The following is a 26,124-nucleotide window of genomic DNA, read 5'->3' as shown; positions in this document are numbered from 1 at the left end:
TATTACATCGAAAAACGGAGCCACCTTCGGCTATGAGAAACAGGGACAAACTTTCCGTCCTCCTAATCGGAGTTCTTGTTACGATCCCCCGTAGAATGACAGGCTCGTCGTTCCTTATTTAGCTCGCGCGGACGTTGCACCGGAAATCTTTTAAGCTAAAAGGTTCTTACGTATCATCCTGCTGGTACGATCGTCGCTGCCCTCGCCATATCGTTTCGAACGCGACGATCGTTCGTACGATCTTCGAGAGCGGACCTTTAAAGGTTATCACGGTAACAAAAGGAGCCAGCGCGTATCCCACAGAGGGGTTGAGAAGAAGATCGCGAGCGTTCGCCTGGTCTAAAACAATAAAACACGAACTGCATAACGGGGTAGAGGGGCTGAAAGTGCGCGATACGTATGCGAAGAGGGACAACGAGGTAGCGCGGGGTGAGTGAAGGGTGAAGGGGAGGAGAGTGGAAAGCAGGCAGGGTGAGGTGGAAGCGGAGAGTCGAGGAGAAGGGAAGAGAAGAAGAGAAGCACGGTCCGTCGTGAAGTTGCCGCGGGCCTCACGGAGCGTATTGTCTCGCTAAATGTCCGCGGGGCACCCTGGATGCCCTCCGCCCTTCACCGTCTCCTGCTCGCGGAGAGCCGCTGGGTTCGGGGACGGGGGTGCAGAGGACGCACGAAGCTCGCCGCGCTATCTCCTCTCGTTTCCGTGCCCGCAGCGGAACGACCGTTGCTCTGCCGTGCAGTTGGTGGTGGTAGGGTACATCGTCTACCCCTGGGGCCATCTTCCACACAACGACGAAGGCCGCTGGGACGGAAGGGGGCCACCTTCTTCTTCTACGCTGCATGATTCCGCGCCTCCGCCCCCGGGGCTAACCGAAACGGCTCTTTACGTGTGTGTGCGCGTGTATATGTGTGTAAGTACGCGTACTGGCATCTGCCTCTAGCGCCTCGGGCAAGGTGTGCCTCTTCTTCATCATCTTCCTCTTCGTCGTCGTTGTCGTCGTCGTCATCGTCGTCTCCGCGTCCTCTGCTTCCTCTTCGTTCATCAGTAATTCCGTTCTTCGTGCTCGTTATCTATGTATATGCTGCATTCTCCGATACACAATGCAACTCGATTGCACGGATCACGGTGATACATTTTTTTATGGTTACACGACGAAGTCGAAGAAACGGGGGCCACCTCGAATCGAACGGGTCATCGGTCTCGATTCCATTCCTTCCACAGATCTACCTTCCTCGCGTCATTCTGTTTTTTTCCTACCGAAACGAGTACGTTTATTTCGTTACCTTTCGAGGAATTCCATCGTCTCGTCCGTGACGTGTTTCTATATTTAGTGTCACATGTTCCTCGTGTATCGCCTCGGGCAAGGTACCTCTTCCCTCTTGCTTCCTCGCGTCTTACTCGATCACCGTTTGAGACGCGGCTGGAGATTCATTCAAATGACGCTCGCGAGGACACGCGCGCGAGAACCCGAGACGAACACTTTTTCCGCTCGTTACACGTTCCGGTCTATGGCGCGTACGTTCGCAACGTTAATTCGCATCGATGAATGCGTCGGTGTTCAGCGATTCCTTATCGCGAAAGAGGAGATAGGAGAAGCCGCGGGTGACTCTTCCTTCTCTTCTGTGCCACGACCCGCCGAGTGGGCCCTCCAGGGCTGACCAACACCGTCCTGAATCTCCTGTGCGTGCGTCCCGGCTGCATCGCCGCCAGCTATGCGTGCCCCCCTCCGACCATCTCTTATTTCTTCCTGCTTCTCTTTATTTCCTTGCTCGTCCTTCCTGCCTCTCTTTAACGCGCCTGTCCCTTGCCTTCGATTTATATCGACGAGATTATTATGCGCAGATATGCCGGTTGATAATAACACTTTTGCAAGGGAAATTAATGGACGCTCCGCTAATGTTTATTAATATTTTAGAGGACGGTAATCTCGTAACAAGTGAGGCGAATGTTCGTTATTTTGCAGAATGTACCGATATTTCGTTTTTTCTTCGTGTCGTACAATCAGAAAAGTATGTACGTGGAAGCATTTCATCAAGTCGCGACGCACTCTGACCGTCGAACGAAGACGATTATCGTGGACAATTGTGACTTTACGATGTACCACCGAAGTGTTACGCCATCGATTATGACATTATCAGAAAAAAAACGAACACTGGATGCAGCGATAACGATTCATTCACCTCAGCCGATATCTCGTTATTACAACCAGCGAAACGCTCGCGCGTGTAGGACGATCGCTAATGACCGTTCGATGATTACGAGCCGCGGCGCGGTTCTATGAACGGGGGGACCATTGGTAATGAAAGGTTCCACGGTGGAATGAAATTTCCCGTCATCTGTCAAACACGCGTACTTTATTACAAATACTGTTTTCGCCCCGCTCTCTCGCACGGCGTACGTTTCCTCCGCCGCGGTCGAAACGAATGCACCGAGTCACCGTCGGCGTCCACGATGCGCGCGGAGGCCACGTTTTCACATTCACGCTAATTTCACGCGCACGAGTCCCAGATTCGCGGCGGGTTATCGCTTATCCGCGACCGACGATCTTTCGCGCCGCTGCACGGTCTGCGAGAGCCCCGCTCGCCAGCCATTTACCGTTGTAATTGTAAAACCAATTACGTTGCTTTTCTACCGTGCGCCGCGGACAGATGCGACGCCTCGCGTGACATCGCAGCTGATGTCGCAAACTAATCGGTTAACATTAACGCTAGGATTCAGATGGTGGGCAGAACTTTTTCCCGCTACTTTCGTTCTTCTTCCCTCGGCTTGATGGATCGTTAGACTAACGGGCAGCAGACCTGGTCGGACGGGCAATCGATGGCCGTTCGTTGCAGATCCTGGTTGCACCAGTCCATGCATATACCTCCGAAATGACGGCAGTAGGTTCTGTATTCCGTTTTCACTGTGAATTGTAATTTTTCGTGATGTAGTACGAGTTATACTTTGAGGAATTTAGCGTATCAATGAATTATGATCTGTCGAGTCTTTTTATACCTGTTTTGATAACGAGTTGATGTTGCGATTATACACGTACGTGGAAAGACACGTTATCGTTGCTTGCGCGTAGCAATAAAAATGGTTTTAGGAGAATATAGTTGGAGCAGGAATGTCGGTAGACCAGAATAGAGGAGCGCAGGTAAAGGTTCGCGCGTACTAGGCTGGCGACATGTTTCGTGAAAGTGTGGACAGTGGACGCATGAATTAACTCGTCAGCCGCTCGTTCGAAATTCACAGCGCGCAAAAGTGAATCTCGAGAGTATTCGATTTGGCACAGTAGAAATTATGGTGTTGCGTGTGCGCGGTACCGGGCGAGCGTGAAATTGCTATATCCAGTTGTAACGCACGGGTTACGTTATCGTTACTGCCTCGTAATTACCATCGCTCTTCTGTGTATATACTTTGTATCGTGACGAGAATATAAACGAAAGCGTGCCGTTTCCCATACTAGCTCGCGGACATCGATAAAGAACGCGTGCAAACGATGGAAACACGTAAATTACTTTAAACGAACCTAACGTCGGATTCCTTTCAGGAACTGCTTATTAGCGGTCACGCAAAAACAAATGTCCGCCGCTCTGGTCGCTTAATAGTTTTAACATTCAGGATAGAAATACCAAGTATCCGCGACTTTCTTTAATTACAGTCGTCCCGTGCATAAATCATTTCAGACGGATAACGAACTTACCTACACTGCAACACGTGTCGCTCGACTTAGGACAAATCCCGCCGACCAGCAAGTGCTTGCACTTTGACGCATCGAGACAATTCTCCTGGGGACACGTGCTGTTTGCAGCTGCATACTCTGAAAGAAAGTAGTAAAACGTTTTACTATTTCAGCGTAAGTGGTTGTTTAGATGTAGAACCTTCGATGGGGGTTGAGAGGTCGGCTGAGCGAAAAGGAAACAGCGTAAATGCAAAGAGGAGTAAAATAAAGGATGGCTCGCTGGGGCGAATATTTCAATTTACCACGACGCTTTTGCGTCGCGGCAAAGAAGGTCACGGGTTTTTCCAACGATCAAAGAGAAGCGTGTAGCTATTCTTCTGGTTCTACCTCTGGTCTGTCCGTAAAGTCCGTGATCGAAGTTAAACGTCGAATAGCAAAGATCGCATACTTAATACGAACATGTCCGTAGTCATAAACGTGTCACTTTAATCTGGTATTCTGGTTTTAAAATTCATATTTCTTTTTAATGGTAGCCTTCAAAACTGAATTACCTTGGTTTTTATTGTCACTTCTTACAAAATTCTCTGTAAAATGGAGACGTCACGTAGAGTCGAAGGTCGTTCACCCTATTTCTAAACGAATACCTCAATTTCTATGGAACAACTATTCCAAACCATGAGAAAGTATTTTCTACATAAAATAGAAACTATGGGAAGAATATGAAATCGCTGAAAAAATATTTATATATTATAGAAATGGAAAAAAAAGAATCGTGTTACGATATTAATATTCGAATCTGACCGCGAAAGCTTGAAAACGGGCGTTAGTAGGCGAATCGATCCGGTCGATGGATCTCTCCTCTCTTACCGGTGGAGTGCAGCAGAAGGGTGGCCGCGAGGGTGGCGAGGACAACGGACAGGCAGAGCTTCATGTCGTCGCTGATACGTCGTGGAACGCGTGTCTCTTTGACAGTCGACGATTCAATGGTCTCACTTTCCCGGGCCACGCATTATATAAACGTAAGCGACCAGCATTACGCGGCACGCACACAGGCGCATGCCCGATTCGCCGCCGCGCATTTCATTATCTCGGCGGGGCCGATGTACGGGCGCGCGCGGGTGTTAGTCGGAGCGGGCCGATCGATCGATCACGGTGATTTCCGGAGCCCGTAGCCCGGCTTCGTGCTTCCCCTCGAGTAAACAATCGGCGCATGTACAGCTTGTTAAGCGTGTTGACGCACGAATTAATGTTTAATCTCTGACACCAGCGCAGTATCGGGTGCTGTTCTCGTTTGTTTCCGTTTTCCACATTTTTCCTATCATTTCTTCAACCGTATCTCGCCGTTCTCTCGATATAGTAGCCGGTCGAAAGTGTTTACGTGGAGAAAGCGATCGAGTGGATTCTTAGAATGAAATGCTCTTCTCTACGAAGCGCATTGTGCAAATAAAATTGTGTATACGGTGTTGGAGATGATTATTGCGCGATTCAAGAAAGAAGAAAACAGTCTCGTTGGATTGGTAAGTTCGCTGAAACGATTAAAAGCGTTAATGCGACACTAGGGTGAGCGCGACGGAGTTTCTTCTGGGCCCCCATAAAATCGCCATCAATTTTCCGAGCGTCTCGCCTATGATCGAGCCGGATCCATGCACTTCGCTGGGGAAAGATTAATGAGCCTCGTCTGGCCGCCCGGCAATGTTATCCGAATTGTGCCGATAAAAGGTTTACCGGTGATTTATGAGCGGCCCCCTCCCCTCGTTTAATGGAACCACCTCGAGGAAGTCGGTCCTACCTGGCCGAGGAACGATTGTGTCCTGGCAACCTCTTTAGATATCGAAACTTTGGTAGCTGTCGGTGGTCGAGGGGTTTAGGTACGACGAGCACTTTGCCACCGGTCAGTGGATCATTCTCGCTGAAACATTCGGTTAAGTGAATTCAGTCGTTCAGTGGCCGGACCAAGCCGCCTTTAAAGAGGCCTCGAACGACCTCTGATGAAAGTGCACTTCCGTTTATCAAGTCTTTACGAGCGTCAACTGCATTTTTGCCAATAACGTCTGTATTTTTGCCACAGCCACGTTGCAGCGTCTCCTTCGCGGATTTTACCAAGAGATTTATACGTGGCTATCTTATCTTTTTTACGATGAATAAATATTTTTCCGCGAGGCTAAACGGCGTGAACGAAGAAGGATGTAGCGAATCTTGTAAATAAGGTTTATCTGTCTTGTTCTCGGTGTTGATGTTATTCCAGTTTTTCCAAGTACCATGGACTTACCCCGGAGACATTCTTTTAAATGGGAACGCTTTATCGATCGCATGACGTCCTTTAATTTCAAGGAAAGAACGTGACCGTGAAAATCTTGACCGGATAATGCGATCAAGTCATTATTATTGTAATCATACTTTTTTCATTATTATATATATATATATATATCGTCCATGAATTTAATTGAAAAGGAGAACAAAGTTCCTCGATAAACATACTTTTAACTGTTCGCTTATCTTTTTCGTCAAGATCATTTTTCATGAGGTTTAAGTAGCTTTAAATTTCCATAGTTGTGTTGGCGTACCGCTCTCGGAATTATTAAGCTGCTTTTGATGGTAATTTCTTTGTATCGGATAAACGTACGATTCGAAATAACTATCATTATAGAATCTTAGTCACTGGCGTCATAATCGTGTCACACTTCTGCAAGGCGTTGGCAATTATTTTTCTGTGAAAAATAATCCGTCTCGTCGATGACTTCCTCCAAGCTTCAAAACTCAATAAAAACTACATTGTTTCTAAACACACAGATATATACTTCCACGATACAATAATATTAATCTTCGTCGCGACTTAAACTACTTGCACCGCGTATCCGGGCAGCGATTTCGATGGCGACAGAAAAGAAAGGGAAACGCAGCCGAGTCAGAAAGGAACACTCAGTACTTTATTGTTAATCATTTCAACGTATACTTGAATCCATCTTAAGAATTACAGAAAGGTGCGTGCAGAGGGGAACGTTTGAACGCCTCACTCCTTTTGGCACTTTACCAACAGCGAACCGTGTACGCGTTTCCCTGTTTTCGTGCGATGGTAAACGGTTCTCTACTCAACGACACTGTCCCGTCTGTTGTTAATACTGTCACGTGGCAAGCTTCTTCGTTTTAAGGATCGTCGTCGACAGGTTTAGTCTCATGATCGCGTTCAAACGTTCTTTTCGCGATCCTCACGGGGTTCGGGAGCGTACAGGCGACAGAGAAGTCTAGAAATTCGCTTCGATTCCACTGGGGGCGTGACAGCGATCGTTGCATGCCTTTCATTACCTTATCTCTCTCTCTCTCTCTCTCTCTCTCTCTTTCCTTCACTCTTCTCTCTGCCCTTAATGGTAAATCAAAGGAAGGAGCGTGATGATTATGCGTTTAAGTTCTCGCGAAGAACAGAGTTAGTCAGGTTTCGAATCTACGCCCGCTAAAGATGGCGAGGTGTCTCTCCTCTCTCTCTCTCTCTCTCCCTCTTTCTCTTTCTTTCTCTTTCGAACGGAAAGGAATACAATGGAACGATATAAGTACTTCGCTACGTACGACGGGCTTTCGAATGTACAAGTAAGTCGGGACTTTCGCTGGCGGCTGGTGGTATCGGCTAGTCGTTTCTTCGTTCCTTTGGCAAGCAACATCTATTATAATAAACACAGTCGGCGGTGTTCTTTTCGTAGAATTTCGTATTATAATACAATCAGGAATGTCTCGTGATACCGGCGAACGACGCGAACTACGGACTGATCGTTTCGAGGGAAATTAGATCGAGATTAATACGAAGGCACCGGCAGCCGAGCGAAAATTCCCAGCGTTTACCTAGCGTCAATATCTAGTTCTCGTATGTACAAGTGGATAGACTTATCAGTGCTCAGCATCGCGGTTATACAGGTCGTTAGTGATCAGAATACTGTACACGATATACAGCACTTACGTAGGAATTGAAGGACCGAGCTGACTAGAAAATATCGGAGTGTCGTCGCGACGTGTTCGTCGCGCGGCCAGGCAAGAGGTTCGCCAGAGTCCAGCGATCTATAGATACGTTTTTTTTTTTATCATTTTTCTTTATTATTTTCGCTCGTTTCGACAGTCAGAGATAGAGATTCGAGAACAGAGGAAGTCTCGAGGCTTCGCCTTCGTCGCCTCGGGGTAGAGGGCGCCGCGAGATTTCCTCCCCGATCGTCTCCAGGGGATCGGAGGATTCGAACATTGGACGCAGCGCACCTCCACGCGGCATGCACTAAATACTAACGATTGTACACTTCCGGAGAGTCCCGACGTCCGACTTTTAACCGCCGGTTTCAGGGGATTCCAACGTCCGATTTGTATCACAGTTAAGTGGGATCGTCTATGCACCAGGTCGATAGTCCGCGATCATGTTTTTCAGGAACGTGTAAATGTCTTTGAACGTCGGTCTCGCGGTCTCGTCCCTTCGCCAGCACGAGCACATCATCCTGTAGACTTCCTCGGGACACATCGTCGGTTTTGGAAGGTATATCTGAAACGGAAATAGCCAATGTTGCACTGACGATGTATACATATATTAACGGTGTAAATTCGTACTCGTTGAAGAAGAAATGTATCCTTGGTACCTGTAATTCTGCCCCATAATACATATCCTCGGCGTTCTGTATCACTTGGTCGTTGGTCAGATGTTGGAAAGGTTTCTCCCTGGCTAGGCTCATCACCTCCCAAAGAGTGACGGCGAACGACCAGACGCTGCTCGAACAAGTATACCTGTCCTGGAAACGTAAACGCAAGTTCGTTGGTACCACTTCCGTTCATGGCCACCGATCGATTCGAAGCTTCCACTCGTCGCGGAAGATCTCGATTTGAAACGGAAATCTGTTTAGCCTTACCAACAGAATGCTTTCCCACGGCAGCCATCTGATTGGCGCCGGCGGTCTGCCGCCTATGTCACTGTAATCCTTCTTGTAAAGGTCACTGCACATTGCTATGTCGGTCACTTTCACGGTGTACGCGCGGCCCACTAGACAGTTTCTGGCTGCCAGGTCCTTGTGCACCAGATTCTTCGACTCGAGGAACCTCATGCCAGATGCTATCTGCGCTCCCATGTACAGCAGGCAGCTTTGACTGAAAGTAAAACACGCGAGATGTTTGCTTCGACGTCCACCCGATGTTAATTGATGGAGTCGTTCGTTTTGCCTGTCTAAGAAACAATTTTATCTTCGTTTCTTTAGAAACGAATCGCCTATCCGAGATCGCGTCTCCTTTGAGTACCGTCCCGGCTCGAGTTTCGCTCGTTTAGCGCGAGCAGCGCGGGGTAAATGGCAAAGCACGTCGTTCGTAATTTGCGATCGATAAAGCATCTGGTCTCAAGTTTATGCGAACACAAAAAAAAAATAAATCATCACAAAGTACTTTAGACTGATTAGAAATGAGAGGTTCCAAGAAGATCGATAGACTACTCTTTCACAATCGGCAGATTCTAAATTAACCCCGCGCGTGGGGACGAAACAAACTGCAACCCTAATTACAAACCTACCAAAGGAATTCTTTATGTCGCCCGCGAACAAAAGTGAATTTGCGATCCGGTAATGGTATATAATCGGAAGCTGCACGACACGGAAGTGGCATTAAAATGAATCGGGACCGCGATGAACGAACCGAGTCCTGGATTGTACCGAATGTACACCAGGGTCTACCGCGACAGCTGACCGTATATTTATCCACGAGTCATTACAGTGATCGGTACCGTCGCGATTTCATTTCGCAACGCTCGTAAGGCTCTCGCGGCCGGATTATCCCCGTTTCTATCTGCTCGACGATCGCCCGCGCGGAATAGCGGTATCTCACCTAAGAGCCTTCAAATTGCAGCTCGGCCTAAGCGTTCCCGTAAGTGGCACACTGTACTGAAGATAATGGGCGAGATCACCGAGTTCCGTGTACTCGATGATCGTCCACGGGACAGGCTCCGCGGTGCACACTCCCAGGACCCGAGCCACGTTCGGATCGGACAAGCTGGAGAGGAATCGGACTTCTCTCATCTGGTCCGTCGCGCTACCGGCACGGATGTCGCTGCTGCACGCTGGTACCCGAGCCACCACCAATCGAGGGGCGTCCGCCACTACATCCTCTAATCCGACCGCCTCGCACACTATCGCCTGCGGACGAGCAAACAGGATTATCGCTAGAAGATGTCCCTGATATCCATCGTGTAAGTTTGCTCTTTTCCTCTCTATACCCAGTAAATTTCATTTTCCATTCCCGCGATACCACTTCGCCTACCCCTAAATGAATTTTAATCTGCAGATGAATTTACTGTAACTTTACGGAATCCTTAATTCACCCCTGTCCCCGTGTTGATAAGCAATCGGTGTTAAACTCCGTTACGTCCCAGTTAAGCGACCACTTCGTCGCGTAGTTTCCGTTTTAATCGTCGAAGAGGGTGCGCGGTATCTCGCGGCATCTACGGCTCGTTATCGTCGTTAATGCACGCGTAAACCAATGAATCCCGGAAGAGTATATCGATACGGAAATCTGCGACGGTGTGCGCATCTTGCGCGGCGCATAATACACGCGGTGTAAGTGCATTATCCCGGTGCTCCGTTGTCGTTCCCCTTCGATGTTCCGCGGGCAAACTTTCCCCTGTAGTTTGCAGACCGTGTATTCCGAAGTCGTAATAGAACCGTGTGTTACACCGCCATTGATATTATTCAGGTTATCGATTGCTCTGCTCTACGTCCTGAAAAACAGGACTTTCGCAAGCTCTACTAATTACAATCATTTTGTCACTTGTGCGGAACACAAGCATTCTTATTTCTTATGTGCAGTCACCGTAAACCTTGTCATCGTAGCGAAACATCGCGGAGAAATTCCCGTCGCAGGGTGAAAACACCATAACAGAGAAGGGAGAGTAGAAGGCGAATCGACTCGCGAAAGATTGAACATTGTATGCGTGAAATAACAGAGTCGCAGAAATAACGTAAACAGCGGTGTTAAAAGGTGATGCGGCCTAGGAAAGGAAGGTTCGTGTTTCGTCGTCGCCCGCGTTTTCGAATTGGTACCTGCACGAGATACCACGGAAACGTTCCGGGTGCACGCGCGTGTCATTTCCCAATCGCTGATCGCCGTACCTCGCCAATGTTCCTCGAGCCAAGTTTCTCCGTGGTACGCAGACACTGCCTGGGTATATTGGTGGGCTCTATCTCCTTGCACTTGTACGGTTTGTTCATGCTGGGTGCGATGTTCCAGCTGACGACAGGTGCGGGTATCTGTGAACGCGACAAGGCGTACGTCAACTGGCGTTGTTGCAACTTGTTGCGGGTAGGTTTTTAAATAGTGCCTCTAGATTTATTACAATGTTGTGCTGACGTTAAGATAGAAAGCGTAGATTGGTTCGAATCAACGGAAACGCGGTGAAACCACATCAGGCTGAAGCAGCGTTTCCGTTGGTCACCGTTTTATCGTTTTCCAAACGGTGTACGAACATTGCGAACGGTCTCGCGTGGATGTAATTTCAATCGCAGTTACGTTGAAAAATTGTCATTTCCGAAATATTAACGAATGTATGATGTTTCAACGTAAAAATGAATTGAAAACAAATTGGACTCCCAGCGAGGGAGGCGGGGACGGCGTTTCGTTTGAATAATTTAAGTTAAAATTCCATATTGGAGATTCGAAGGGAGACTCATCAATTTAGATTTTATCTGGAGTAGAAAATCAATTAATCAATTTTTCCTATCGGCTCTGAGCGGGGCTAATTGCATCGAGAGCGGACCTTGTGTTTCTCTTTGGGCGCTGTGTGCCAGCGTTTCGAGTGGATCTGATCGACGTCCCGCTGGTGATTAGACGTGGCCGCGATATTGAGTTTCGCAGTTGGACTGGTGTAACTTTGGAGGGTCCTGTAGTGTTGAGAATGCCGGGCTGGAGAGTTGGTCGGCGACGAGGAGCAGCTAGGCGGTCCTACGGTCGATTCCGGTCTCGTATCGACTCGGACGTTCTCCTCCGAGATGTTCAGGTCCTTCATGTCTTTCGGGGATTCTTGAAACGGAAATCGATTTTTAGTTACGCATTGTTTTTTGAAAGCGAAAGAATTCTCAGAGGACAAATCAGAGGATACTTTACTGCGTCGTTTCTCCTAATTAACGTTAATATTTCGAAAGTTCGAGATCCAAGAAAAAGGGAGAGAGAAAAGGGAAGAAAAATTTGCTAAGTGTTAAATTGAAGAATGAATAGATAAGCAGAAAGCTGTTTACAGAATTGAAGTAAATTAGCCTATTAATATTTCTATGTAAATTACTTCCTTCCACTTTAAAAGAGAAAATGTTCGTACTAATTATAAAATGACTTAATAGTATTTATAACGAGTTAATGAAATACAGCAGTTTGCCAGTTTTAAGCCAGCTCACGGGTACAAAGATTTGCTAATTAAACCTTATGAAAGTGCACGTAGAGGAGTAATTTATTATGGAAGTAATATTACACGTTCGGCTGAAGTGATTATGACGAATGAGGTCAGATGGTTATTAAGTCAGGTCAAATATCTGCAAAAGTATGGATATTTGAAATCAAATCCGATCGTGTTTGCATTAAATTGATAAAGTTATCAATACTCATTGAACTGGCTTGTTTCGATAACACCGCGCAATGTTTTCATTTTCATTTCGTGTTTATTGTACACCAGGTTGAAAATGTAAGTCACAAAACCCAGTCATACGATCGATGTTTTAATCGTCGGTGATTCTACGGAAAATGGAATTTTCAAAGTTCTTTGGGCTCTGCGCCTACGAAAAGTGGTTGGTAGTGAAAAAAGCTCACCAGAAGTGGCCACTATCGCGTACGTAGATTTATATTGTGGGCTGACAAGGGGTGAATTGAATTGTTCCATTGTCAAAGACTCGTGCATACTTCCGTCCTCTGGCATGTCCGGCGATACGTGATTGGCAGTCTCTGTCAGCATTCCACCGGGGGTTAAATTTAAGAGGAGACCCTGAAATTTGTTGGAACCGTTCGTTTCGATCGAAAATCAGCGAAGTGGAATTTTCTCCTTTCCCAGGGACAACGTAATTTCATAGATTATACGATAAATTAGTACATTAACGCGTCGCGTCCTTTTTCCACGCCTTTCTACGAGACGCGTTCAAGTCTCGATTCGTGTCATTGTAGGATTATGAAGTTTTCGGACTTTTAATGACAAATTAAGATCCGTCTTATCGCCCCAGAAAAGTTTCAGCATATTTATGAGCTGGCTCTTACCTTCATGTTTATGGCGAATCCAAATGGATTTTTCAGCACGGTCGGCGAGCTCTGAAGTTTTTGCCGTCGATTCAGAAGTAGAATAATGACGAATACCATCAGAAGAAGTAGGATAATGGCAGTCAGAACACCTATTAGTACCTCTAAATATTCCTGACCCTCTCCCGCTGCTGTAACTATGCCAAACGATTCGCTTTAACGGAGAACACTCGTTAAACCACACGTTCTATCTTTATACCTCTTTTCATAAATAACGAAACGATATAAATCGCTAATTATCACACGATTTATCTCTTTCCTAAAATAATTTAATATAAATAATTTTATAAATAATTCTTCGTGGTATAAAATTCATTCGAATTGATTAATAAGCAAAAATAAAAGAGAAGCATGTATAATAGATAATGTGGATAATCCAGAGCATTCGAAAACAATCGTCGCCTAAGAGTTTTAGATCGAGTATGAAACAATGTAATTCACGTCAGGTGGCTGAAACGGATCGTTCCGTGACAGCGACGGATCTTTTCCCACCGGAAGCCGTTTTATACCTCGTAAAGGGCGTTGCGCTTGCGGAATGCCCTTCTCCACCCTTCCTGTCGCTTAAAAAACCGTAACGTTTTATCTCGGCGTGAAGTAAAAGGCTAATCGCCGTTCTGCCAAAGGAGAGATTTTAGGTGGCCAACAAAAAGCTAGAGAGGCAGAATGAAGACAAGAGATAAAGTGAGAGAGAGAGACAGAGGGAGGAGAACGAAGCAAGAAGAAGAAGAAGAAGAAGAAGAAGAAGAAGAAGAAGAAGAAGAAGAAGAAGAAGAAGGAGGAGGAGAAGAAAAAGAATAAGAAACAAAACGAAGGGTAGCTCGATAAACCGACTTAACAATGCGCCGTTACATTCTTCCAATTTTTCATGTCGACCGGTTGTTTTATCGGTCGTGTGGTTCTCGGGCAGCGAAAACGGAAACGGCGTCACGACGCTCGGCTTTACGAGAGAAATAAATAAGCCAGCCGTGAGTGGCCTCGCGTGGCGATCAAGATCTCCCCGGATCGGCCCAGAGACCGATTTTCTACGATCGGCCCAACCAGCCGCTCGCTCGCTCGAAACTGACACCGTTCGAGCGGAAAAGTAAGACGAGGGCGGAGTACACCTACTACGTAGGTGAGCCACCAGGTATATGTATATATACCCTAGCCGGTGTCCCTGCAATTTCGACTTTAATTCGCGAGCACAGGTCCCCGCGGACCCGTTCGCCAGCGATTCGAACCGGAAAATCTACCCTTTAAATCACGCTCTTTTCCATGGATACGAAAAGGAGGAAATGGACAGGGACACGCCGGAGGGCTCTTAATTCCTTTCGTTCCCCGTCTCTACCCTGGTTCCGTGAACGCCCTCGCCTCCTTTTCTTTCCCCTATTATTTTCAACCCTCCTCCTTTCCACTCGCTTCTCTCCTCGCGGTACCCTCCCCATTCCTCATGCATTCTTCTTGCTCTTTACCGTTCCTTTTTCTCTTCCTCCTTTACGGGGATACACGTATCCTCTTGTTCCCTTTTTTTTTTATCCTTCGAGCGGTACTCGACGATAATATCAACAGGCATAAACAGCGCGCTGCTTTGTATTGTTTCGATACGGGTACTCGCTTCCATTGACTCTACCGTTCTCGTTTCTTTTTTCATTCGCCTCTCTTGCCTCCTATTTTCCAGTCTCTTACGTCGCCATTGTTCCAGCCTTCTGGTTCGCGTATGCACGCGCTCCTTCTCTTTTTTTTCTTTTTTTATTTTCATACACGTTCGACCGGTTTTATCGTCCCCCGCCCCCTCCTTTTCTTTTTTCTTAGCCTCCGCTTACGTCCAATGATGTCGCAATAGCGCGTCCGATTTCTGTTTTATCCGCGACGATTCGAGGCCCCGAAGGGCCGTGGCAGGCACGACGAGAAAGAACCGGGGAGGATTTATGGGAGTGGCCAGTGACGCTGGCGGAATACCTGATTACACCACAGAGCTGATTGTCGCCTAATTAAGCCACTTCTGTCACTCTTTGTCCAAAGCTCGGCCACCATCCACCGTGGCCAATTTTCTTTTCTAATTTTCCACCTTCGGTCCGATTAACTGCTTATTTTACATCGACGCCACGGCTACCTCCGACGTTCTACCCGGCTCCCACGGTTAATCCCGCCTCTTTATCCAGCCATTAAGCCCTTGTTTTTTCTCGGCTCTCTTTTCTCCTTTTGTCGGGGAGGCAAACATCCCGGGGAAACGTTACTCGCTACTGGATTATTCGAGAGGATGCATTGGGTACGTTTGCCGCGGGTGTATGGATAATGCAGTTAAAAATTTTACGCTCGTTTTAAAGTGGCGTATCGAAAGTAATAGCATCGCGTGGAACAGAGGAGAGACCGTTAAGAAGCGACTGTATTCTTTTTCGAAGGCTACGTTGTTCTTGCCGCATAATCGCGACGTGAATTGGGAAAAGCGTGCGTACGTAGATGTTGCGCGTCATCAGATCGCGTTGGTAACATATACTTTTGAACTCGTTTAAACGCGAAACCATGCGCGTTACAAAGCGAATTCTCTCTCTTCTCCCCTCCTCCCCTATTTTTTTTTAATGCGCTATCTTTTCGCCTCTTTGCGTTGAGAAATGTTCAAAACTAAGCTTCCGCGTATACGCGCGTGTTCGCCCTCGTTATTGCACTGTTCTAACGGTGCGCCTCTTTATATTCCCGACTGGATAATCGCAGGTTCCACGTTGCTCGTTTGTACGGAACTGTTCGAAGGAAACGTTTTGACCAAACTTTCTGAACACTGAGATAACGATCATTCGCTTGTTGCTTCGTTTGTCGGATTTTTCAGCTCTAAAATCGAAGTTGTACAGTGGTCGTCGTACAGAGCGGTTCGATTATTTTTTAAGTAGATTCTGTTGGTCAGACAGCAAGGCTCGCTGAATCTACTTGCACCTACAGATTATCTATCGATTAATCTTTATATTTCTACGTAATTTCTGGTTTCCTCGTGTTCTAGATAAACGTTGCAAATTATAATACATTAAAGAGAATTTTCTTTTATCCGAACCTTCGTTCGCGTAGCTGTGCTTTGTGATTGTATATTCAATTCTTGACAACAACGCGAGTCGCGGTTTTCATGCAGCAAAAGCCGCATCTTCGCGTAACAGTTCTTCGAATGGCCAACATTTTCTTCGTCAAAATTAAAGCCAACGCATTCATGCGCTGTTTAAAGATTTCAGAAGAACCGGCACGGCGAGGATGAACCAGTTTCGGGAGGCGAGCCGCGCATTCAAGCCTACGTAAAATCACCGAGCAATAAAGTGTCACAATGCCAGGAATATATTTTGAGTGTACGTCTGGAAGAGCCAGGAAACATTCGAAAGAAAGGCGAAACGGAAACTCGTATCCTCGTTACGTCGTCGTTCATCCCGCAATTTCGTTTTTTGTTAGCGCTCCGCCCTTTCGCGGAGGAAACGTGGAGAAAGAATTGGGCGTCGCTTCCGTTCGATGAGATCGATTCGTTGGAGCAATAACACGGGATCGAGTGGAACGTTATCTTCCTCATTCGGCTCGTTCCTCCTCGAAGGAGTGCCCGCGTAATCCGACTAATTGTTTACGTAACGGCAAAGTTGCCGCGTGAATTATAAACCATCCAAGTTCCGGTCCCACCGACGTGGCACAGCGCGACTTCCTCTAATCGTATCCTCTTCTCGGCAAAGAATGGCGGCCTGGTTTCGCTAATCAAGTTACTTCGTCGGACAAACCTTATGTACTCTCAACGTGGAAGAGGACGAACTCGATCGCGGGTTTGCTCTGCTAGATAATCAAACGAACAAATTGGGCAATTGATTTCCGGACAGGTCGCCAGGTAGATTGCATTGTGAGAAGTAGGACGAATTCCCGACCGTCTAATTCTCCGTCTCTCGCTCGACAACAATCTAGAAAGTTTCATTCGAGGGTAGCGAAGAACGATGAACTGGCGAACGATAATATAATTGTAAAATATTTCAATTGGTACAGACGATTATAGGCGTGTATTTATTTCATTATTCGTAGCTGTTATTGTACAGCTAAGTATCTCATGAATTTTAATAGGTACATTAAATTACGTACTAAGGAGATTGTGCGTCACCCGCTACCGGTGTACGCAATAATTTTTACGCGACTAGAGAGCGCAGCCCAGCGAGCGAGTAAATTTTAATCGGATCGCAAGGGTCGCGATTAAACGGTAAAAGAAGTAAGGAGTAACAATTAAGTTTGATAAAGCACCGCGCTTGTATCGGAAGATGTATGTACCGTTCGTATTTAACTAATTTACCCGCTGTTATTGCAGCGGGGAAAAATGGCCGCTCGTTCCTTTTTATTTTGCCCCGCGTACAAATTACTTCGCGATCGAGCAACAAATCCGTTGTTGGTCATTAGCCGAGTCAAAGGCCGGCGTCCCGGCAGCTGGCGAGATGAGATGGATAAGGAAAAGTTTCGAATGCTCCGGGTGTAATTAACTCGAGATTGATACGAATTAAATGCCTGCGCCGTCGAGTCACTTACTTGTTTGCAAGTTAAGATCCACCTCGGGGTTCATCGGAATTTCCCGGTTACTGAACTCGGATGCTGACTCTTCGGTGGTATTTTCATAGGGATTCGCTGGAACAAGGAGATGTGTCTTGCTAATTAAACCGTTGTAAGTCTTCCTTAATCTGCCTCGCAACAAAGCCTTTTTCCGCCCGCGCGATCCGGCGTATTAAACAACCGTGGATCAAGCGTGCTTAAGCTTAAGCTGTTTATCAAATTTGCACGTTACGATGCTTTTGTTTTCGTTTCGCAGCATTACCGCTAGAAATGACCGCTGTGAAGTACGAACTCTTGGTAAAAAGAAATGTTGAAACCTTTTTAAAAAATGAATGAAACATCGAAGCAGTTTTCCGTCTTCGCGCTCATTACTGGGTGACGTGCGTTCCTTTTTTCAACGATCCCCGCGAGTTCCCGCAGGTACAATCGCGGGACCATCGACCGAACGATCGCAGCGTTAATTCGAATGATTCATTAGAACCGCGCGATGAAATTGGGAAGATAGGGGACGCCGGATATTCGCGACAAAGATGAACGTTAACAGCCATCGTGACGCCATCGTGTGCTCTGGGAAAGAGATAATCCGGCTGTCGTTACAACTCTATTCATTATCGATTCGACAAGACCCTGGCGACATGTCGAGGCCCCGTGGAATGGTAATTAAGCGACCGCTCGAAAGTCACCGCGATTTTTATAACTGCACGGTCCAACGGTCCCGCCAGTCTTCCCCTAATTACGTGAAACCGAGTTAGAAAGGAGTGAGAGGAACTACGGCCGCTCGCACGAACTACTCGGAACGCTGCCTCGAGATCGTTTCTGGTAATCATTTCTGGTGTAACGTAATTTAGGTATTTTTTTACTCGCGAGAATGAGCTCAATTATTTGCCAGTCCCACGTCAATCGTGAATAGAACTGCGAGGCTGATTTAAAGATAACTCAACTCGAGGGTGGTTGGGAATGGTCTGGACGTTGAAAGACTTACTTCCTTCGAACGTAACCTCGCTGATCATGATCCACCGCGCGGCGAAGTACAGATGTATCTTGAGGAACCGTCCGCTCCGCTCGTGCAGCCCTATGGACACGTTACGCGCGTTCTCCAGCACGATATCCGGTATGTAGGAGTAAGACAATGGCTCCTCCTCGAAGGTGACGCCGTCGACGCTGAACCAGACGTCTGCTTTCGAGAATACCTGAAGCGCACAGGGACTGGTTTCAGGTTGCGTTTACAAATCTTGATCTGAATGGGTGGATTCGTCTTCCACTCCACTCGCGCTCGAATAATTTCTAATTTAGCAACGCTGTTATCGCGATACGCGTAATTTCAGTCTGATACGATGCGCAGGTCTTTAAAAATAATGTGCAGAAAACAGGATGGGTAATTTTGGGAGGCAATCGTGCTCGAAGGAAACCATATTACATGGCGGGTGTATCAATTGTAATTGCAGTAATACGAGAGCTTTGAAAGGTTTCAATAAAATTGCTGATATCGAACAGCATTTACCCGCTTAATCACAAATAATTTCGTTCAGACCAATAACAACCACAAAATTAGATAATTAATTGCAGAGGATACGGCGCATCCTATAATTTAATCGCATCCACCATGGATAGCAACGCGCATCAGAATGTTTCTCCTCCCGTCGACGTTACAGTATCAATTTCACCGCCAGTTGAAATACCGTATGATTAGCGACGAACGTCCGCGCTAATTTTCACGTGACGATACAACAATGGCTCGTATCGAGTCAGCGAGCGTCTTGCACGGTGTTGGTCGTAGCAATCGCGGCGGGAAGAATGGATGTCTTAATAGGGGCTAGTTGACGGACCACTCGTCCGGCTAACCGTGTAAGCAATAACCGGTACTTAAGGTCGACTCACTTTTAATGGCGCGGCCTTTCATCCAGATGAAAGGAGATACGAGCGATCCATCCGGTGGGTCGCATTGACATTTCACCGTGCAAGACGTATCGAGCCGTGTACCGAGCCAATTTTTAATCCCTCGGTTGACACGTTCGCGAGGGCTAACTCTTTTCTTGGATTCCATCTGGACAATCTTCGAACCCGATGCAGAGTCAAAATTTGTTGCGCATCGTGAACAGAATATCGAAAACGTTCGCAGCATTGTGCTCGAATATAAAACGCGTCGTTACTCGTACCGCAGGATCCCCCTTCAGTCTCAAGAATTAACTTCGACACGAGGTCCTCCGTTCGAGTTCAAAATCGTGACTAATCTCAAACTGGATACGATCGAACGTATCCGATAATCTCGACCGAGCGGCGAATTAAGCCGGTTTCACCTCGATATTTTTAATAGCCCGGGAGGACAGCTCTGTAATCTGGTTCTGCGGAAAATATCCGACCGTCTAACGACGAACTGCGGTCATTAAAAGTTTTATCTCCGGCGACTCGGCTGGGGTAAGTTTATATATAGGTTCTCGCGTCTGGGACGAGGACGCATTAAAAGATTACCCACCTGCACGTCACGGGAGAAATAATTATTGGTATAGATGTGGACCGCCTCGAAGATCCAGGTTACCTCGAACTCGAACACGAGCTCCACGTAATCCTCCTCGAAGGTGTCGCGCATCCAGGCGACCCATCCGGTGCCTGCGGACAACGAAAAAAGTATCCGTTTCGCGTGGAATTGATTTACCACGACTACCATTCCCCGGGCCATCGTCCCGGTAACAACTTCGTTAGCGTGAATCGAAGTTAAAGCCTGAGCAGCGATTGATCTATTGTTTCTCTCGTTAATTGAATTGATTCCGTTCGGGGTAACTTCCGGGGGCAAGAACTCTACCCACTGTCCGCCCCCTTGGATTCACTCTGTTTTGTAAAGCGCCGTGGTCGTGGGATCCACTGTCCCGTCTGTTTGCAGGCGCTAAGTACCGATTGGCAAGACTTTGTGCAGTTCGATCGGCACGTCTTCCACTCGCCAGAATACTCACCCTCTATCGTTCGATTAAAGGCCAAACTTGGAATATTAAAAGATTTCCAAAGTTACTTCTAAGGATTGTACGCTTCTTTTTATCACCATTGCAGATTCTCAAAAATGTTGAACTTTTCTCAAAGTAAAAGTTGCGATCGTTTCGTCCTTCCTTCGAAATAAGTTTCTAATTTATCTCCAAGGGAGAAGTATCGTAATTTGTAATTGTTACATCAAACGTGTCGATGAAGTATTCTCGCGGAGAGGAAAATTGGCGCCAGGACCGATCCCAAGAGGAAGCGTTTACTGCTAATAAAAATTGCAAACCAAGCAACCAGAAACGCACTCGATGCCTTCGCCTCGTGCCGAAATCGATCCCAGACGCGGAGCGTCCGCTTAAAAATTTCAAATATCATTCTCGCCGGGTTCCAATCGCCGCAGAATCGATACACCTTCGGCTTGAAAGTTTCAACGATCAATCCTCTCTCCGAAAAGATATCTCTCTGCGGCTGGTATCGCGCGGGAAGGCGCTCACGGGTCACCCACGAGCCATCGGGACCCACCGGCGCGGGCAAATGGAACCTTCGAGTGGCAGAGCGGAACGACGTGGGATCCAGCAAATCGGTGACCTGTGCATGACGCATGACGCGCGTCCACTCGGACGATCCGATTTCTCTTGGACCCGACCGTGGGTCTGAGAAATGTTTCGATCGAGAATGCGAGATCACGGCCTCGACGAAGAATTTTGGAGAACCTTCCTTCTTGGGAATTCCTGGGTCGTGCCAGATAAATTGTGAAATACGGAGAGTTAAAAAATTGGATATGTACATACAAGTGATACGGTCGAAGCAGAGAACTCCGCTGCAAAGAATCCAAGCTCTGCTACATTGAAGCGACGAACCAATAATCGCGATACGTGCGACAAAATTTCGAACAGTGCGCGTTTCTCGCGATAACCCTCGGTTTCGGTACTTAGCACCCCGCGGCGCGGCCACCCATCGATTACCTCTTCCATCTCCCATGTCCAGCCTGTAATTATCCGCGCCGACCTCGCCATCGATCAGCCGGCCTAGACCATCGGTCAACAAGTTGTCCTGCCTTTTACCGTCGTACGAGATGTCGCCGAGCTCCACCGTCGGGGATTCCGGTATGGTGTAACTCACCACGCCGCCTGAAACAGGATGGGGAAGTTTGTCCCGGTGACAACTGCCGCGACAATGGTTCTCTCTTTTAAAACAAACTCGAACCACCATCCAGCCAACTTTACGCCACCGTTACCCGCAGCGAGAAAGGGAAGTTGTCTGGGCGGAAACTGGACGGACAGAGAAGGAGAAAGAATTGGTTGGTCGTCAGGATCATTTCGTCAAGTAGACGGTTTATTTTCGTTGTTCAAAATGAGGTTGTTTTCAAGAGTGGTTGAGATTGTTTTATTTTAATTATTCATTCGATAGTTTGCTCGCGAATATTCGATCAAATCGTCCTATAATCCGTACAAAGCTAGATCATATAATTCCGTCGGATGTGTCTGTCGCGATACGAAGCGTAAATGGGAGAAATAAAATTGCAAACTCATCAAAGGGTAAACGAGTATTCGATAACGAGAAAGTTCTACGATCGAAAGATACGAATTAGCAATCCGTATAGAACGGATCCGGCGAGCGTGTCCGAGGGGTCGAGTGCTCGCGGTGAGAAAATTAATAATGAACGACAAAAACGAGCGCCACTTCGGTGTGTCGTGTTCAGAATCAGTTGACTGCTCTCAACATTTCACGGTGCATACGTCCGTGTTCGGTGAACCGTGTCACGCGATGCGGTCGAGCGACTTTCGGACAAGTCCCCCCCATTGCTCGTTACACCAAGAAAATGTTCAATCTTGGTTCTCGTCTAAAGGAGACCTCTAGTAGCTCGCGTTGAATATTTAGTCGCTCGTGAAACGAAGCAAAGATACGTTTACCTTTTAAATCAACAAGCTTAACCGAGATAAACGTACAGATGGTTTTAAGGAGGTTACTAAATGATAAATAGTGCATACAGTTTATAGGGGTAGTTGATATCGAACGGGGAAACGGATTAAAGATCCCGTGTCGATGCTGCGGGAACTTCCGTGGTGTACGCATTAAAAGTACATACCCTGTGTTAACACGGGGCCGTGTACACACCGCCGTTACCGCGAGTTCGCCATGTAATCCGGCAATCCGCTAATCTAATCTACAGCCGGGGATCGTCCTCCCGGCCGGCGCACAAATTATTACGAAGTTCCATCGAGTGTCGTTAGAGCAATTTCCAAGGGAAGTTGCCCTCAAAGGCGAAGAGTGCACTCGTAACAAGTTTCGAAATCAATCCGCCCCTCCATCCGCCGCCTCCCCCTCCCGTCACCTGGGTCATTTTCAAAAGCCACTTTTCCCGTCGACGAGTAAACGCGACGTCGATTACGCGTTCCATCCCACGTCTCTCTCGTCGTGCTCTCGCGATACCTGATTAAATCACCCGGCCCGAACTCGGATCGACACCTGTTATCTCGAGGCTGTTTCAGTTTTTGCGCTCGTCGCTGTTCGTACCCTATCGAGCGTTGAAAAACTCCGTTCGAATCCTTCGCGTCGAGCAAAACCACGAACGTACGGGTATGGGTAAATGCTCGACGAGGCGTGCATAAGCGCGGCGAAGAATGTTGGTACAAGAGAGGCATAATTCTTTTTTAGGGTCGCTAGCCCAGTTACGTGTTCACCGGTCTAGGCCGGGACGTACTACCCAGCCAGATATCGTGCGCAACCCCCATAAATCGCGCATTCCCGCCCACCAGAGCTCGATCTCACACGCTCCGAACGCTTCTTATAGCGCGATACCTCTCGTGTCGCCTGCACCCTCTTGGTCCCCGCCTCGCGGCTTTCCGACGTTTCCGCGCAATCTTTACCCTCCCTCGTCGCCTTCCTCTTCGCGGCAATTCTTCGACATTAGCGGGGCCAGAAAAATCATTTATGCAAATTCTGGCCATTACACTGATATCGATATACCGGTCGACGTACCTGCGTCGGCTCCTCGACGCTTTCCTTTCGGTAAAGTATCGCGCGTTCCACCGCGTGTGCCTAGGATCATCGTCGAGGATCGTTCGCGATGGCGCTCGTCTTTCCCCGATGGAATTCTTGCGACGATCGTTACACGTAACCCCGCACGACCCGGTGAATTAAATTTCTCGCGAATAGTGAAGGAAGTTTTGATTGTAGTTGGCTGGCTGAATTGTTTAGGACGGAATATGGGGAATATTTTGTATTGGATCCACGTACTAATTAGGAGAACTTTCCTGTAGAGATACGCGTCACGTACCGGGATTATTCGCGACATAGGGCGACGAGAACGCCGTAGCTGCGGAATTCAATTACATTTTCACGCGCGGAAGTATTGATGATTCTACATTTATGCGGCGCCGGCGATGTAACGAGGTTCGAGATTGAAGCGCTGATACACTCGCTAGGAATCCGTTGCAAGACGCGCGACGATGTTACGGTAAAAAGGACGAACAATCGCGCGCGAAAGTCTCTCTCGTTTGTCAGCAGCTGGAGGCGGTTCGAATTAAATGAAATTACGATTAAAAGCAAACGTCCGCGAAAGGTATGCGTGAACGGAGGAAGGTAACGACAAAGGCGAAGCGGTAGGACGGGGAATGCCAAAGGGTCGGACGCGACGTTATGAAACCTGCACTTCGTTTGACTTTTTACTTTGGTGAATTAGAAAACAGGGTTAGAAGTTTCATTTCACCGTGCGCGAATGTCACCGTGGATAAAAGTCAGCCGCCGTTACACGCGAGCTTTTCACGGCGGAACGAATTATGCGGAATGAAACGCGGAACGTTATACACAGCCGGCTGATTATCTTCCGTTAGATTGAAAAGTTCAAAATAGCTCCCGGAAGAATTTCGTCCCGGTTTCAGATATTTTATTTAAAAACATACCGAGAGACCGTAGAGTGGAAAAAGGGGGTAGGATTTTTTGCGACAGGGAAGACCGTATAAAAAATAACACGGTGGATTTTTTTTTTACACTTCTTTTTGCGATACGTTTGTCCAGGCACTTCTCGCGTGTGCGTTTTAATAGCAGCACCGCTATTGCTTGCTTTAATTACCATTCGTATTTGCTTTTTTTTTTAATCCTTATCTAGTATCATTTTCTTCGTTTTTCAGTCGTCGACGCCTCATTAAGCGCGGTAATCTTGCTAAATTATATTTGCTTACTGTAAATTTCAATAAAAAGTTACCACAAATATTGATACGTTGTGCAAAGAAAATGTGGGTCAATCGAGTGGTCGTTCGTGAGTTCGTTCTTATTAAAAGCGTTCAGAGCTGTTATATTATAGTTTATTTTCTGCGTTCTTGCGTGTTCCAAATTGCATGCGCGGCTCCATGTTCGTCTACATTAAATATTAATCTTTTAATTCCTCAGCATTCAAATTATTGTTTCGCTCGTGTTCCTTTCCGACCCGTTGTGCACTAATCTTGCACCGTAGCGGACATTTTTTAAACGCTCCGTCATTTCGCAAGTCACTGTTCGTTACCGAAAACCGATGGAAAATCGATGAACGCGGTGTTATTGACTTATAAAAATCAATCATCGCTGACAACCAAAAAGTACAAATAACCTCTGCAGCTCCACGAAACATAAAAAAGTAAACACCTCAACTTGAAAAGAAAATGACAAATTGTCAGAAGATTAATTTTTCAACTCCTAAAATATTAAAAACCATTTCGTGCGATTTCTCTCAGAGAGCAACGTGTGTCTTTTAACGCGCGAGAGGAAACGAACTGTCGCTCTATTTTGAATGTTCATTCCTGATGAAACGAGACGTCGCCCTGTTTATTCGCGTTTCTGTGCCGGGCAAATCGAACGGCGCCATCCAAACCACCACCGCGTCTTTCTTTCCCTGGCGACAATTAGAGGACGTCGCGTCGCTCGTTTCGTTCCGGCGCGGAAGCGGTGTTCGTAGAAACCGCGGTGTTCTCCGCGTCGCGTGGATGTGGAACGGATGCGCGAAAGTTCCGCTAGTTGTCGACACGCGTTGCGTGTCCAGGATGGCCGGTGAGACGGCGGTCAGCGTCGCCGGCGTTGGAACAATGCCCTACCCTCGTCGATTGCATTAGACGCGTTTAAAGTAGCAGAAGTAGGTCGAAAACAAACGTGTCGCACGTTATCGAGGAGTCACAACGAGGAGAGGGTGCCGCGGAGCAGAGAAGTCGATGAGCTCGCTCATATAACGCAGTTACGAGCTCTAATAGGATCCAGCATCGCAGTTGGACTCGAACGCCGGCTCGGATTCCCTCGCCTGTCGTCTCAGCAGCGGCTCTCCAAATTGAATGAAATTGCAATTTGGAAATTAATCGCCGGCTGTCCGGTCGGTCGGCCGTCGCATTTCCACCGTACGTTCCACCGTGGAATTGCAAATTTACACCGGCTACGTTTCTTCTCCGTCCCGCGGCTCGGAATTAGGTCGAGATCTGAATCTTTGATGTTTATGTTCTCGCGATTTGGTTATTCAGCGGCGGGATTTTTATGATTCGCGGGCACGACGACGCTGCCGCTCTCTCCAATTTCAATATATCCAGCTCCGTGATTTAACTGCTCGAAATCTGAACGCTTTAAATTCGAATGCTTCCGCGTCCCAAATTCTGACCGATTTCATAACGTCTGAAGTCTCGATTCCTACGCTTCCAAAATACATAAACGATAAGAAAAGAGGTCCACTCTTACGACTCGCTTA

The 26,124-nt window shown here is 47.2% G+C and overlaps 2 protein-coding genes across 4 annotated transcripts in view; both read right to left on the bottom strand.

The window, feature by feature from the left end:
* Nucleotides 1-2,330: 2,330 nt before the first annotated feature.
* Nucleotides 2,331-4,655, bottom strand: LOC143424013 (uncharacterized). The gene is made up of 3 exons (XM_076895804.1): nt 4,527-4,655; nt 3,681-3,797; nt 2,331-2,897 (listed from the first exon to the last, which is right to left on the bottom strand). Exons 1-3 carry the CDS (start codon nt 4,588-4,590, stop codon nt 2,773-2,775), a joined length of 306 nt encoding a protein of 101 aa, XP_076751919.1. The 5' UTR covers nt 4,591-4,655; the 3' UTR covers nt 2,331-2,772.
* A 1,909-nt stretch (nt 4,656-6,564) lies between these two features.
* LOC143423955 (discoidin domain-containing receptor 2) overlaps nt 6,565-26,124 on the bottom strand; it is a 92,830-nt gene continuing 73,270 nt past the window's right edge. For 2 of the 3 annotated variants that reach the window (XM_076895659.1, XM_076895648.1), the window contains 12 exons: nt 21,386-21,550; nt 19,927-20,060; nt 18,436-18,643; nt 17,433-17,528; nt 12,891-13,066; nt 12,453-12,624; nt 11,413-11,675; nt 10,769-10,906; nt 9,489-9,796; nt 8,531-8,765; nt 8,264-8,413; nt 6,565-8,169 (listed from right to left, as the gene is read on the bottom strand). In XM_076895659.1, the coding sequence (XP_076751774.1) occupies nt 8,020-8,169; nt 8,264-8,413; nt 8,531-8,765; nt 9,489-9,796; nt 10,769-10,906; nt 11,413-11,675; nt 12,453-12,624; nt 12,891-13,066; nt 17,433-17,528; nt 18,436-18,643; nt 19,927-20,060; nt 21,386-21,550 (2,195 nt within the window). In that variant the 3' untranslated portion in view covers nt 6,565-8,019. The remainder of the gene's footprint in view (nt 8,170-8,263; nt 8,414-8,530; nt 8,766-9,488; nt 9,797-10,768; nt 10,907-11,412; nt 11,676-12,452; nt 12,625-12,890; nt 13,067-17,432; nt 17,529-18,435; nt 18,644-19,926; nt 20,061-21,385; nt 21,551-26,124) is intronic. The other variant, XM_076895669.1, reaches the window with a different exon arrangement.

The sequence above is a fragment of the Xylocopa sonorina genome, chromosome 1 (assembly GCF_050948175.1).
Source record: "Xylocopa sonorina isolate GNS202 chromosome 1, iyXylSono1_principal, whole genome shotgun sequence".
Lineage (NCBI taxonomy): Eukaryota > Metazoa > Arthropoda > Insecta > Hymenoptera > Apidae > Xylocopa > Xylocopa sonorina.
Note: the sequence above shows the minus strand (reverse complement) of the source record. Positions and strands in the feature narration are given on the sequence as shown.

Bases quoted from the DNA above. Each gene is read 5' to 3' on its own strand.
- LOC143424013 (XM_076895804.1), bottom strand. From the start codon at position 4,590: ATGAAGCTCTGCCTGTCCGTTGTCCTCGCCACCCTCGCGGCCACCCTT. The intron at 3,798-4,526 runs GTAAGAGAGGAG...ACTTTCTTTCAG, and splicing joins CCTTCTGCTGCACTCCACCG to AGTATGCAGCTGCAAACAGC. The intron at 2,898-3,680 runs GTAAGTTCGTTA...TACAATTCACAG, and splicing joins CGACACGTGTTGCAGTGTAG to TGAAAACGGAATACAGAACC.